The sequence below is a fragment of the Symsagittifera roscoffensis genome, chromosome 1, assembly GCF_963678635.1.
Source record: "Symsagittifera roscoffensis chromosome 1, txSymRosc1.1, whole genome shotgun sequence".
NCBI lineage: Eukaryota > Metazoa > Xenacoelomorpha > Acoela > Convolutidae > Symsagittifera > Symsagittifera roscoffensis.
The window spans coordinates 71940528-71953085 of NC_087062.1; the positions used below are offsets into that span (position 1 = coordinate 71940528).

The 12558-nt window shown below is 38.5% G+C and overlaps 2 protein-coding genes across 6 annotated transcripts in view; both read left to right on the plus strand.

Moving 5' to 3' along the window:
- Positions 1–3373, plus strand: part of LOC134848454 (receptor tyrosine-protein kinase erbB-2-like) — an 83787-nt gene extending 80414 nt beyond the window's left edge. For 2 of the 5 annotated variants that reach the window (XM_063865923.1, XM_063865930.1), the window contains 3 exons: positions 1426–1677; positions 1995–2340; positions 2711–3373. In XM_063865923.1, the coding sequence (XP_063721993.1) occupies positions 1426–1677; positions 1995–2340; positions 2711–3192 (1080 nt within the window). In that variant the 3' untranslated portion in view covers positions 3193–3373. Of the gene's footprint in view, positions 1–1425; positions 1678–1994; positions 2341–2710 lie in introns of those variants that run through there. The other 3 variants (XM_063865936.1, XM_063865943.1, XM_063865952.1) reach the window with 2 other exon arrangements.
- Positions 3374–5564: 2191 nt separating this feature from the next.
- Positions 5565–11593, plus strand: LOC134848485 (uncharacterized). Its single transcript, XM_063865964.1, has 6 exons — positions 5565–5968; positions 7338–7466; positions 7748–8161; positions 9645–9896; positions 10214–10559; positions 10930–11593. Exons 1-6 carry the CDS (start codon positions 5720–5722, stop codon positions 11409–11411), a joined length of 1872 nt encoding a protein of 623 aa, XP_063722034.1. The 5' UTR covers positions 5565–5719; the 3' UTR covers positions 11412–11593.
- The last annotated feature ends 965 nt before the right edge of the window (positions 11594–12558 follow it).

Sequence of the window (12558 nt, forward strand, 5' to 3'; positions counted from 1 at the left end):
GATGCACGCATAGCCTAACTGCGAGATTATGACTGCGGGATGCTGCCAAAACATAACTTCAATCTACTAACAGCAGTCTCCTAACTTTTCACTTAAATGACAGCTTCAATTCGTTTTATAGAGATTTAGAAAAAAAAACTTACTCAGTTTGGTTGGAAGGAAAACTTAGCTGACAAACTGAAAATAGTAAAGATTTTTGAATTAGCTTGCAAACTTTTTGAATTGTGTTGGTTGTTGGCTTTGCTTTTAGAAAAGCAGCAATTGAGACTCTAGAGACTTGAGTTTTAAGATTCGGTGAATTGCTCTGTTTGGCTCAATATTCCTATTATATTTTGGTTGATTGTCAAGTAGATTAGAAAATTCAATTTAGTTTCTGGCCGGAGTTATACTTAGTCACTAACAGTGGAGGTTACCCATGAGAAGCCAAAAGTCGAGCTACTGTATCAGCATCATAGAACTTTCCGACCACAATGGTCGAATGAAAAAATATATATATATATATATATATATTAAAAAAAAGCTAAATTGGGAGTGGGCCTAATTTAGCTTCTCAAACGATCAATATAAATAATATACTCGCTTTGAGTTAAAGTAAAGATGATTTTTCATCCGTTGGTCGGGACAAAAAGTAGTTGAGGTAGCCACGCGTGAAACTAACAGCAGCCATACATTATCAGTCGTGTCTTTGTATTATGATTCACAAGGGACGAGGTAATCTCTCCTGCATGTTATTTTAATTTTGTTTTATCCATGTTAAGACTGGGTTTCAGTGTATTTCGTCTGGTAATCGCACTCACCTTTCCCAATGTTGATTATATGTTCCCTCACTCTATTCTCGACAATTGCTTTGGTGTCTTCCTCTGCCACAAAAACTTCATCCAATTTTAGTCATAATTCAGTTGCTTGAGTTTTCATCGTATGAAACTTTAAAACTACCGCAAATCTCTAGGAATAGTCAGTTGCTGAATAGCACGAAACATTGTCCATACGTGGTCATTTTCTGAAAAAATAGTGAAAAAAATGGGAGAAAACAACAAATGTCACGATTAAAGCTGAATATGCTATATCACTCGGCCCCTTCTGCTGTCTATTTTCGGTGCCTGATTTCGCTTAAAAAAGACTGGAATGCAAAATTTCTCCTGATTTTTGGACGCCGGAGCAATGATAATCATAATTGATGTGGTGCTGGAAAAATCTTGAATATTTTCGGGTTTTTTACATCTACCTCTTTTGAAAATTACTAAGAAGTTAGAATATTTTGACATTTCTTTGGAGAAAAGAACTTAGTGATTGGAGATGGAATCACCCAATTAAGAAAGTAGAAACTAACGGTTATGTTTAACTTGAAGCCGCATGAGAGCTATCTTTCCGTTTTGGCACAGCGGCTTAGCTAATTGAAAAATTCTTAAGTACCCTGGTGTTTAGAACGAGGCCTCGGGCAAAGTGGAATCGCCTCGCGAAGACCAGGAGTTTATGCGGGAGTTCCTGTTGGAGCAGCACAATATAGACAGCAGCCGCTACTCCATGGAGCGACCCTACAGTAAGGGGTCGGTGGACTTGCAGAGACCTCTGGTGGACCCTGAAGTGTACTTGGGACTAAACACAGGCGGCACTATTCCTAGAGGCACTTTAAATTCACAGAGAAACAACGCTTCCTACAGTCAAGCACCTTCTAATGTGAGCAGTCCAATTTTTTTTACTAAGTTGAGTGAAAAGTAGTTTTGAGCCAATTGAACATTTCAAGTGAACGAAGCAAATAACCATCATATATATGCAATCTGTCTATCAAGAAAATTCCAGTGTCTGAAATAAATGCATGGCTAATTATCGTCACCCAGACTGAATTACGCTAAAGTGAAATGGTAACAGAGCAGTGGTCTCGTATCTCATCGTCAAAAAGATGAACCGACTTTAAACACGTTCTCTTGATTTTTCTAGTACATATTTGAACTGAAATATTTGAAATTGAGACTGTATAGTTTCCGTGGTTTAAGGGATCTGGAGGCACCATCGAAGACAACAACTACATAAACTCGCCCGCGGCCTCCACTCCCTCGACAGTGGTTGGGCGAACAAGTTCCCGCTCCAAGCCAATGATACCCCCTCCCAAACTTCCTCTCGCCTCCTCTCCCACACACCCCGAAGCATACCCCATCTCAGCCACTGGTCCCCACATGGGCCCAATGTCATCCTATAAGAGGGTATCGGGAGATGGTTACCCGGCACCCGGGGGATCAGGGCTGCAACATAGCTCCACTAACAGCACTGGATGTAGCCGAGGATCCGATGCGGACAATGTGTTCAACTACGAGCATGTACCAGACCACCGAATGAAACATGGTTTGTTGAGGCTGAATGTTACTGAGAACAAGCGAGCATTCCCTCCCTCTTAAACTAACCAAGTGAACGATCTCCCCCTTAAAAACATGCGGTAATTTTATAAAACCAAGTTTATCATGCAAGATGCTGAATTCTGATTGTCTGACAAAGACTGCTTACAAAAAAGTGAATGATTTAGGGGGTTGTTCACTAGGGCCTCTGTCTCAAGCTGATAACTCAAAAACTACAGAAAAGTGAATTTTCTTTTTTCTTAACTATCTGAATTTTAGAACGCCGATTTTTCCGAAAAGTTTTGACCAACGCGAACGAGCTTGTTGTTTTTTAAATTTTAAGGCGCCCTATAATTTCTCATGGTGACCTTTGTCTTCAGGGATAGATAGTCTCAGTTACTCCCGTCTGATGTCTCCGCAACCAGTATCCTCAGCTCCTCATGACTACATCAACTCACCCATAGAACCACCATCTGAGGACCCCTTCTTGTCCAGGAGCTACAACGCCGGACACCACAATCCACTCCCTCAATACCCCCAGAATGCGGCACCCTCTTACCTTCACTCTAAGTCAGTCGGGCAGCCGATGATGCCGCAAAACTTGGTTCTTAGTCATAACCCCATGTACCCGCCCAACTACCACCCCAGCTCGAATTACAGTCCAGCCACTGATAGCAACCCCGCAACTCCGATTAATCTCAACAACAATACGTCGCCCTTCTCGGGCTATAGTTCAATGCAGCCGCACCCCGCCCAAGTTGTTCAGCCGGGAATGAACACGAAAGAGCGAGGCAAAAAGAACAGCAAGAAAAACAATAAAACTTATCAAGCCATGAGCAACAATGCTTCCAGTTTCGTATGAAGTAACTTTGTGCATAAATTGTAATTGAACTTATTTATTGTCCCCTCTTCTCTAACAATTATAACAAGTGCATTTTTAGCAAAAAAACTGCTGTAATTTTATTTTTGTATCTTCTATTTGATATGGAAGTTTTATTCGCCTATCTGGCCTTTGTTCATTGTAGTTAATTTTTCTAATTAAATTTTGTGCAGTAGTTTTTTATTCTAATCTAAATTGATCTTAACTGATATAATTTTTAAGAAGAAACGCAGAAAAAATAGTCCTTGGATTTGTGTAAGTGTCAATGCACGCAGTGAGACACATGTGGGTCGTTCATTTTTTCTCCAGAAAGTCTTTAAATTTTTATCACACTCAATCTTACTCTAGGTTGTTGTACCGACCATTCAAAAAATTGGGGAGAAACTTTGTTTTCGGGTTTGTTTCAGTTTTTCCTTTTTTCCCGCAAAATTAGCTACCACAAAGAGTCATCGGAGAGAGTTGAGTGATACAACATAAAGCCTTCTCAGTCGTGATTCGAACATCAAAAAGTTTTGAAACATTTTTCCCAGAGTCGAAAGAGTTTGAAGCTTTCGATTTTTCGGCTAAATTCGAGCGAGCACGCTTATGTATGCTTAATTTAGTTCGTTTAAAATAGCTTATTTATGCTTAATTTTAATTTTACTCGTGTAAAATTAGCTCTTGAAGAGTTGGGAATAAAATGTTCGGCAAGTTTTTTTATAATTTTGTTTTGTTTTTCTCATCATTTTCTTCAAAATCTGTTGTCATTTTCTTCGTCAATCTGTTGTCATTTTCTTCGTCAATCTGTTTTCATTTTCTTTGTCAATCAAAAGTTCAACAAGTTTTTATGATTTTTTAAAAATTTTCTGATCATTTTCTTCAAAATCTGTTGTCATTTTCTGCGTCAATCATTTTCTGCGTCAGTCATTTTCTTCGTCAATCTGTTGATTGACGAATATGCTTAAATTATAGTTATACGCCAGATCCTTTAATCGCACCCCGCTGAAAAAACTACACTAATTTAAAAAAAAACTTGTGTAGTTTCTTTACGACTATGTGCTTGCATAGTAACCGAGTATACTTGTTTCCCTTTTAGTTTCATTTGATTTTAAATCAGATTCATTTGTTAGCAGGAACCTAGTTAAATTTCTTCAAAAGTGCTAAAAGCGCGAGAATAACCTTAATAGCTTTGAGGTTTGAGTGCGGATTTAAATTTATCGATTTCCCAGCACAACAAAAATTGCCTGTAGATCCCGTTCTCCAAAGAAGAGGCGAGTCGCTGAAAGATTCGAAAAATCAAAGAGCTGTAATGTAATACTTTTTCTCCGAAATGTCAAAAATTGAATTTTTTGACGGTTTTCCAACTTTCTGATGGCTGCTGATTTTTTAAGCATAAATTTCCTGTAAAGATTAGGTTTTTTAGTGTTATTCCAAGACCCAATTAAAGGTTTCGAGTTATTTAAAAAGTTATCGGTTACTACGGAAGTAAAACTGGTCGACAGCAGCTTTAAATGCAATTAATTAAAATCAATTAGGAAGGAATAAGTTTATAACAAACCGAATAAATATAGAGAACTGTCTGGAATCCACAAAACAACTAAGATCGGCAAAATGATACCGCACTCAATATCTGAAAAAAATGAACGTAGCGAAGTTTTATATAGGTCTTGGTGATTTTTTTTTCCAGGTAAAAGTCTTGAACATTGTTCACGCTCAAGTTTGACTTGTCCCAATTTGACTTCTGATTTCTTCTCAATTTCAGTTCATTCTTGTGTGAAAAGGAAGGCAAACTTCACTATCTAAACAGCAAAAGTTAAAAGTCGACCTGATTGAATTATAATTTTGAAAAGCAATTTAAATTTTATAAATCTCCCAGCATAACAAACACTTAATCTAATGATCCATTTTTTCTCAATTTGAGATGATTTTAGCAAAGTGAAGAAAGTGGAATTCGTAGAACTTTAAGGCCAAATATACTTTTTGAGAGTTGAATTTTTATTCGAAAACAAGTCAAATGCTTTCTGTTTCCTTGCGTTCATTGAGTCTTTTTCAACAGTTTGTTGGCTAATTTTTTTTTATGGAAGACATCAGCAGTCTTAAAAAGGATCTTGTAACTTATTATCTCAACCCTTCTCCCTCTATAGTATCTTGTAACGAATTTCCTCCCCTATTAAGATAAAATTGTTTGAAAAAGGTTATTATGTCAAATTGATTAATATGACTACATTATGAATGTTTTATGCTCTATCTATGGGCTCAGCTTCCATAATATATTTGTGTTATGTTTTTCAATTCTTGTAATCCGAAATAGTAATTGTATATAACATGGGGATCCAATTTGAAAGTATGTTTCTTAAATGGAGTCTGCTTTTCACCGCAGCCTTTTTTGAACTCCAGTGGAAGGCTGGATTCCTCCGTTTCCAATAGCAACGGTGCCTCGCTAGGGGGCGACTATGTTCCCAGAACCCTGCCCCCTTACCTGTCGGTAACCGGAGACACTATCTGTTCATGGACTTATGACGATGAGGCCATGAGCCGTAGTGGTGTGCAAGGACCCTCTAAAACCTCCACACTTCCGGGGGGTGGGGCGAATAACAATTATAATCCCCTGGGTGGGGGAAGTTTTTCCAGTTACAACAGCAAATGTTCCTCAGCCTATACACAAGAATCATACGTGCCTCTAACCTGTAATTCGTCCTCGGTTATGAGCGACCGATATAAAATTATGTCAGCCAATAACAACAACGTCCCTCATATGGACCAGAGCGAACGTGAAAAGGTGAGAGTACTTTGATGGTGATTGAATTGAATTGCCTGCATATTTGCACATGCATATAGATTTCTTTTTCCTATTTGGCTGCGAAAGTTCACAACCTTTATTTTAAATTTCCTGTATTTCAAGAGGAACACATAATTAAGCGAGAGCTGGAAAGCGATAATTTTTGTGGTCGCTTTTATTATGTCTGTTGTAGTAGTTGGTTGCCTTAAATTTATAAAACTGTCCAATGCAGTGGTAAATTTTATAGTACCAATACGACCGACCACCAATACAACTGACTACTATGAATATAAGTATATAGCAAGCAAGAGTGAATTGCAAATATTGGCAGGATAGAAGAGAGAATTTATGAGCAGGCTTAGCATAGTGGTTACTTCGTGAATAGCTCAATGGTAAAGCAATAGAATCAGAATCTAAAGATCGCAGGTTCAATTCCTGCTTCACAACCCAAACCCAACCACTCGCGCCATCCTGCTATTATATTAAGCAGCTGGACTAGCATAAAGCTCCACTAGCATTAACAATTGAAATATATCTTTGCATCGTATCAGGTAGCGTACATTTGCGGAGAGCAAATGTATATCTCCGCTCATTGCAGCCATAGTTTTAGTTCTCACAGTATTATCGCAACAGAAACTGATTTGTATCTTTAGATGTTAAAATTCCGCATATGATTAAGCATTGATGTAGCTCTTTATAGGGGGGTTTTTCTTTTCTGGGAATCAAATTGGGACAAATTTCATCAAAATTAATTAGATAGCTACTGTTTTTTTCTACATAGTATCATTTTCAGTAAGATAAGTTTTTCGAGGCTGTCATTTTTTGCACTGCTTTGGTTACATTACATTACGGTTTTAGTTAATGTATTGCTTTCTAGCCTTCTTTAAAAAAAATATTTACAGCATTTGAAGGTGAATTTGCAAATTGAAAATTATGATTATTGAACAGGAGTTGATTTTTAGCTTTACCATCAAATAGTTCGTAGTTTTTGCTTTCAATGGAATTAATTTTTAAGGAGTTTTGATTATCAAATCCGACGATGAAGTGAAGTGCGAATGTTTCTGTGATGCTAGTTTGTAAAAATTGGTCGTTGATTTCTTTTCATGACAATGGATGATGATTCATCCCATGTCATTCTTTCACGGCTCTACGAGCGGTGGTAAAGTGAATAATGTTCTAGTTCACCCTCATGATCATTAATAAGAGGCTGAGGTGAAGTTTCCAGTCCAGAAAATTGAAATAATTATTTTTCACCAAAAGATATATATATAGTGATAAGTCGTAAAGATTTAAACATTTTTTTCGGGTGGTTCTTTTTGTGCAAAATTGCTCTTGAAAACTTTTAACGAGTATGTGTTGGTTGGCCTAGCTATTGAGCGACGACGTACGTGGCAACTACTACCAGCCTTCAAATGAGATCCAGGGACCAATGAGTGCCCAACAGGCCGCAGGATTCGGCCCCATCACTGCCGCCAAGTTCGGAGGCTCACAATATATGGTACATAAAAATGCTCCTTCTGCTTGTCATAATGCATGATCGAGTAAAACTCAACATCAGAAAATCCAAATCAATCCGTTATATGCGATACGAGTAGCATACGTTATAAGGCAAAACTGATATGCGAAAATACACTGACCATATGAGATGAATTTGATGATGAGAAAAAATAATAAAATAGGCTAAAATTTTGATGACGTGAAGGTAAAGTTAGAAAGCAAAGATTATTTGAACTATAAAGTTAGAAAGCGTTGAATACTCAATTTCGGTTCGTCTTTTAGGCAATCGTGCCTAACCAAATGAGCCCGAACTCTGCCGAGTACATGCTATTAGATAGATCCAGTACTGGAACTTACGACTCTGGGGGAGCCGGTTCGAATCCCACCTGGCTCCCTAGCCAAACCAGTCCAGGTGGAACTCAAGGTGGTGGTGGGTTTAATGTGAATGAAAAAAATGTTGTGGCGGCGACGTCGAATGTTGCGAAGCACTGCAACAATAGCTATATAGATTCACCCCAAATGCGAATGAAATCAGTGACTGCCACCGCCAGTACTGCATCGCATGCGGAAACTTCTTTTTCCTCGCCTGCCAAGGGGAAGCGGAAGAGCTTTGACTCGGCGGCTGTACTGAGAAATCAGCCCATAGTTACTTATAGTCCCGTCAGCAGCGAGCATGCTCGTCGTTTTTCCTCAAAGGTGAACTAGCACAGCCAATGACTGTAGTCGTTTTGAAGTAGGTTTGGTTCACACTTGGGCTTGATGCACGCATAGCCTAACTGCGAGATTATGACTGCGGGATGCTGCCAAAACATAACTTCAATCTACTAACAGCAGTCTCCTAACTTTTCACTTAAATGACAGCTTCAATTCGTTTTATAGAGATTTAGAAAAAAAAACTTACTCAGTTTGGTTGGAAGGAAAACTTAGCTGACAAACTGAAAATAGTAAAGATTTTTGAATTAGCTTGCAAACTTTTTGAATTGTGTTGGTTGTTGGCTTTGCTTTTAGAAAAGCAGCAATTGAGACTCTAGAGACTTGAGTTTTAAGATTCGGTGAATTGCTCTGTTTGGCTCAATATTCCTATTATATTTTGGTTGATTGTCAAGTAGATTAGAAAATTCAATTTAGTTTCTGGCCGGAGTTATACTTAGTCACTATCAGTGGAGGTTACCCATGAGAAGCCAAAAGTCGAGCTACTGTATCAGCATCATAGAACTTTCCGACCACAATGGTCGAATGAAAAAAAAAATATATATATATATATTAAAAAAAAGCTAAATTGGGAGTGGGCCTAATTTAGCTTCTCAAACGATCAATATAAATAATATACTCGCTTTGAGTTAAAGTAAAGATGATTTTTCATCCGTTGGTCGGGACAAAAAGTAGTTGAGGTAGCCACGCGTGAAACTAACAGCAGCCATACATTATCAGTCGTGTCTTTGTATTATGATTCACAAGGGACGAGGTAATCTCTCCTGCATGTTATTTTAATTTTGTTTTATCCATGTTAAGACTGGGTTTCAGTGTATTTCGTCTGGTAATCGCACTCACCTTTCCCAATGTTGATTATATGTTCCCTCACTCTATTCTCGACAATTGCTTTGGTGTCTTCCTCTGCCACAAAAACTTCATCCAATTTTAGTCATAATTCAGTTGCTTGAGTTTTCATCGTATGAAACTTTAAAACTACCGCAAATCTCTAGGAATAGTCAGTTGCTGAATAGCACGAAACATTGTCCATACGTGGTCATTTTCTGAAAAAATAGTGAAAAAAATGGGAGAAAACAACAAATGTCACGATTAAAGCTGAATATGCTATATCACTCGGCCCCTTCTGCTGTCTATTTTCGGTGCCTGATTTCGCTTAAAAAAGACTGGAATGCAAAATTTCTCCTGATTTTTGGACGCCGGAGCAATGATAATCATAATTGATGTGGTGCTGGAAAAATCTTGAATATTTTCGGGTTTTTTACATCTACCTCTTTTGAAAATTACTAAGAAGTTAGAATATTTTGACATTTCTTTGGAGAAAAGAACTTAGTGATTGGAGATGGAATCACCCAATTAAGAAAGTAGAAACTAACGGTTATGTTTAACTTGAAGCCGCATGAGAGCTATCTTTCCGTTTTGGCACAGCGGCTTAGCTAATTGAAAAATTCTTAAGTACCCTGGTGTTTAGAACGAGGCCTCGGGCAAAGTGGAATCGCCTCGCGAAGACCAGGAGTTTATGCGGGAGTTCCTGTTGGAGCAGCACAATATAGACAGCAGCCGCTACTCCATGGAGCGACCCTACAGTAAGGGGTCGGTGGACTTGCAGAGACCTCTGGTGGACCCTGAAGTGTACTTGGGACTAAACACAGGCGGCACTATTCCTAGAGGCACTTTAAATTCACAGAGAAACAACGCTTCCTACAGTCAAGCACCTTCTAATGTGAGCAGTCCAATTTTTTTTACTAAGTTGAGTGAAAAGTAGTTTTGAGCCAATTGAACATTTCAAGTGAACGAAGCAAATAACCATCATATATATGCAATCTGTCTATCAAGAAAATTCCAGTGTCTGAAATAAATGCATGGCTAATTATCGTCACCCAGACTGAATTACGCTAAAGTGAAATGGTAACAGAGCAGTGGTCTCGTATCTCATCGTCAAAAAGATGAACCGACTTTAAACACGTTCTCTTGATTTTTCTAGTACATATTTGAACTGAAATATTTGAAATTGAGACTGTATAGTTTCCGTGGTTTAAGGGATCTGGAGGCACCATCGAAGACAACAACTACATAAACTCGCCCGCGGCCTCCACTCCCTCGACAGTGGTTGGGCGAACAAGTTCCCGCTCCAAGCCAATGATACCCCCTCCCAAACTGCCTCTCGCCTCCTCTCCCACACACCCCGAAGCATACCCCATCTCAGCCACTGGTCCCCACATGGGCCCAATGTCATCCTATAAGAGGGTATCGGGAGATGGTTACCCGGCACCCGGGGGATCAGGGCTGCAACATAGCTCCACTAACAGCACTGGATGTAGCCGAGGATCCGACGCGGACAATGTGTTCAACTACGAGCATGTACCAGACCACCGAATGAAACATGGTTTGTTGAGGCTGAATGTTACTGAGAACAAGCGAAAATTCCCTCCCTCTTAAACTAACCAAGTGAACGATCTCCCCCTTAAAAACATGCGGTAATTTTATAAAACCAAGTTTATCATGCAAGATGCTGAATTCTGATTGTCTGACAAAGACTGCTTACAAAAAAGTGAATGATTTAGGGGGTTGTTCACTAGGGCCTCTGTCTCAAGCTGATAACTCAAAAACTACAGAAAAGTGAATTTTCTTTTTTCTTAACTATCTGAATTTTAGAACGCCGATTTTTCCGAAAAGTTTTGACCAACGCGAACGAGCTTGTTGTTTTTTAAATTTTAAGGCGCCCTATAATTTCTCATGGTGACCTTTGTCTTCAGGGATAGATAGTCTCAGTTACTCCCGTCTGATGTCTCCGCAACCAGTATCCTCAGCTCCTCATGACTACATCAACTCACCCATAGAACCACCATCTGAGGACCCCTTCTTGTCCAGGAGCTACAACGCCGGACACCACAATCCACTCCCTCAATACCCCCAGAATGCGGCACCCTCTTACCTTCACTCTAAGTCAGTCGGGCAGCCGATGATGCCGCAAAACTTGGTTCTTAGTCATAACCCCATGTACCCGCCCAACTACCACCCCAGCTCGAATTACAGTCCAGCCACTGATAGCAACCCCGCAACTCCGATTAATCTCAACAACAATACGTCGCCCTTCTCGGGCTATAGTTCAATGCAGCCGCACCCCGCCCAAGTTGTTCAGCCGGGAATGAACACGAAAGAGCGAGGCAAAAAGAACAGCAAGAAAAACAATAAAACTTATCAAGCCATGAGCAACAATGCTTCCAGTTTCGTATGAAGTAACTTTGTGCATAAATTGTAATTGAACTTATTTATTGTCCCCTCTTCTCTAACAATTATAACAAGTGCATTTTTAGCAAAAAAACTGCTGTAATTTTATTTTTGTATCTTCTATTTGATATGGAAGTTTTATTCGCCTATCTGGCCTTTGTTCATTGTAGTTAATTTTTCTAATTAAATTTTGTGCAGTAGTTTTTTATTCTAATCTAAATTGATCTTAACTGATATAATTTTTAAGAAGAAACGCAGAAAAAATAGTCCTTGGATTTGTGTAAGTGTCAATGCACGCAGTGAGACACATGTGGGTCGTTCATTTTTTCTCCAGAAAGTCTTTAAATTTTTATCACACTCAATCTTACTCTAGGTTGTTGTACCGACCATTCAAAAAATTGGGGAGAAACTTTGTTTTCGGGTTTGTTTCAGTTTTTCCTTTTTTCCCGCAAAATTAGCTACTACAAAGAGTCATCGGAGAGAGTTGAGTGATACAACATAAAGCCTTCTCAGTCGTGATTCGAACATCAAAAAGTTTTGAAACATTTTTCCCAGAGTCGAAAGAGTTTGAAGCTTTCGATGTTTCGGCTAAATTCGAGCGAGCACGCTTATGTATGCTTAATTTAGTTCGTTTAAAATAGCTTATTTATGCTTAATTTTAATTTTACTCGTGTAAAATTAGCTCTTGAAGAGTTGGGAATAAAATGTTCGGCAAGTTTTTTTATAATTTTGTTTTGTTTTTCTCATCATTTTCTTCAAAATCTGTTGTCATTTTCTTCGTCAATCTGTTGTCATTTTCTTCGTCAATCTGTTTTCATTTTCTTTGTCAATCAAAAGTTCAACAAGTTTTTATGATTTTTTAAAAATTTTCTGATCATTTTCTTCAAAATCTGTTGTCATTTTTTGCGTCAATCATTTTCTGCGTCAGTCATTTTCTTCGTCAATCTGTTGATTGACGAATATGCTTAAATTATAGTTATACGCCAGATCCTTTAATCGCACCCCGCTGAAAAAACTACACTAATTTAAAAAAAAACTTGTGTAGTTTCTTTACGACTATGTGCTTGCATAGTAACCGAGTATACTTGTTTCCCTTTTAGTTTCATTTGATTTTAAATCAGATTCATTTGTTAGCAGGAACCTAGTTAAATTTC

What these genes read in the sequence shown, in the direction of transcription:
- LOC134848485 (XM_063865964.1), top strand. Translation starts at nt 5,720, where the DNA reads ATGAGCCGTAGTGGTGTGCAAGGACCCTCTAAAACCTCCACACTTCCG. An exon ending in CTCGTCGTTTTTCCTCAAAG is followed by an intron (nt 8,162 to 9,644) that starts GTGAACTAGCAC and finishes CCTGGTGTTTAG; the next exon opens with AACGAGGCCTCGGGCAAAGT. An exon ending in ACAGTCAAGCACCTTCTAAT is followed by an intron (nt 9,897 to 10,213) that starts GTGAGCAGTCCA and finishes CCGTGGTTTAAG; the next exon opens with GGATCTGGAGGCACCATCGA.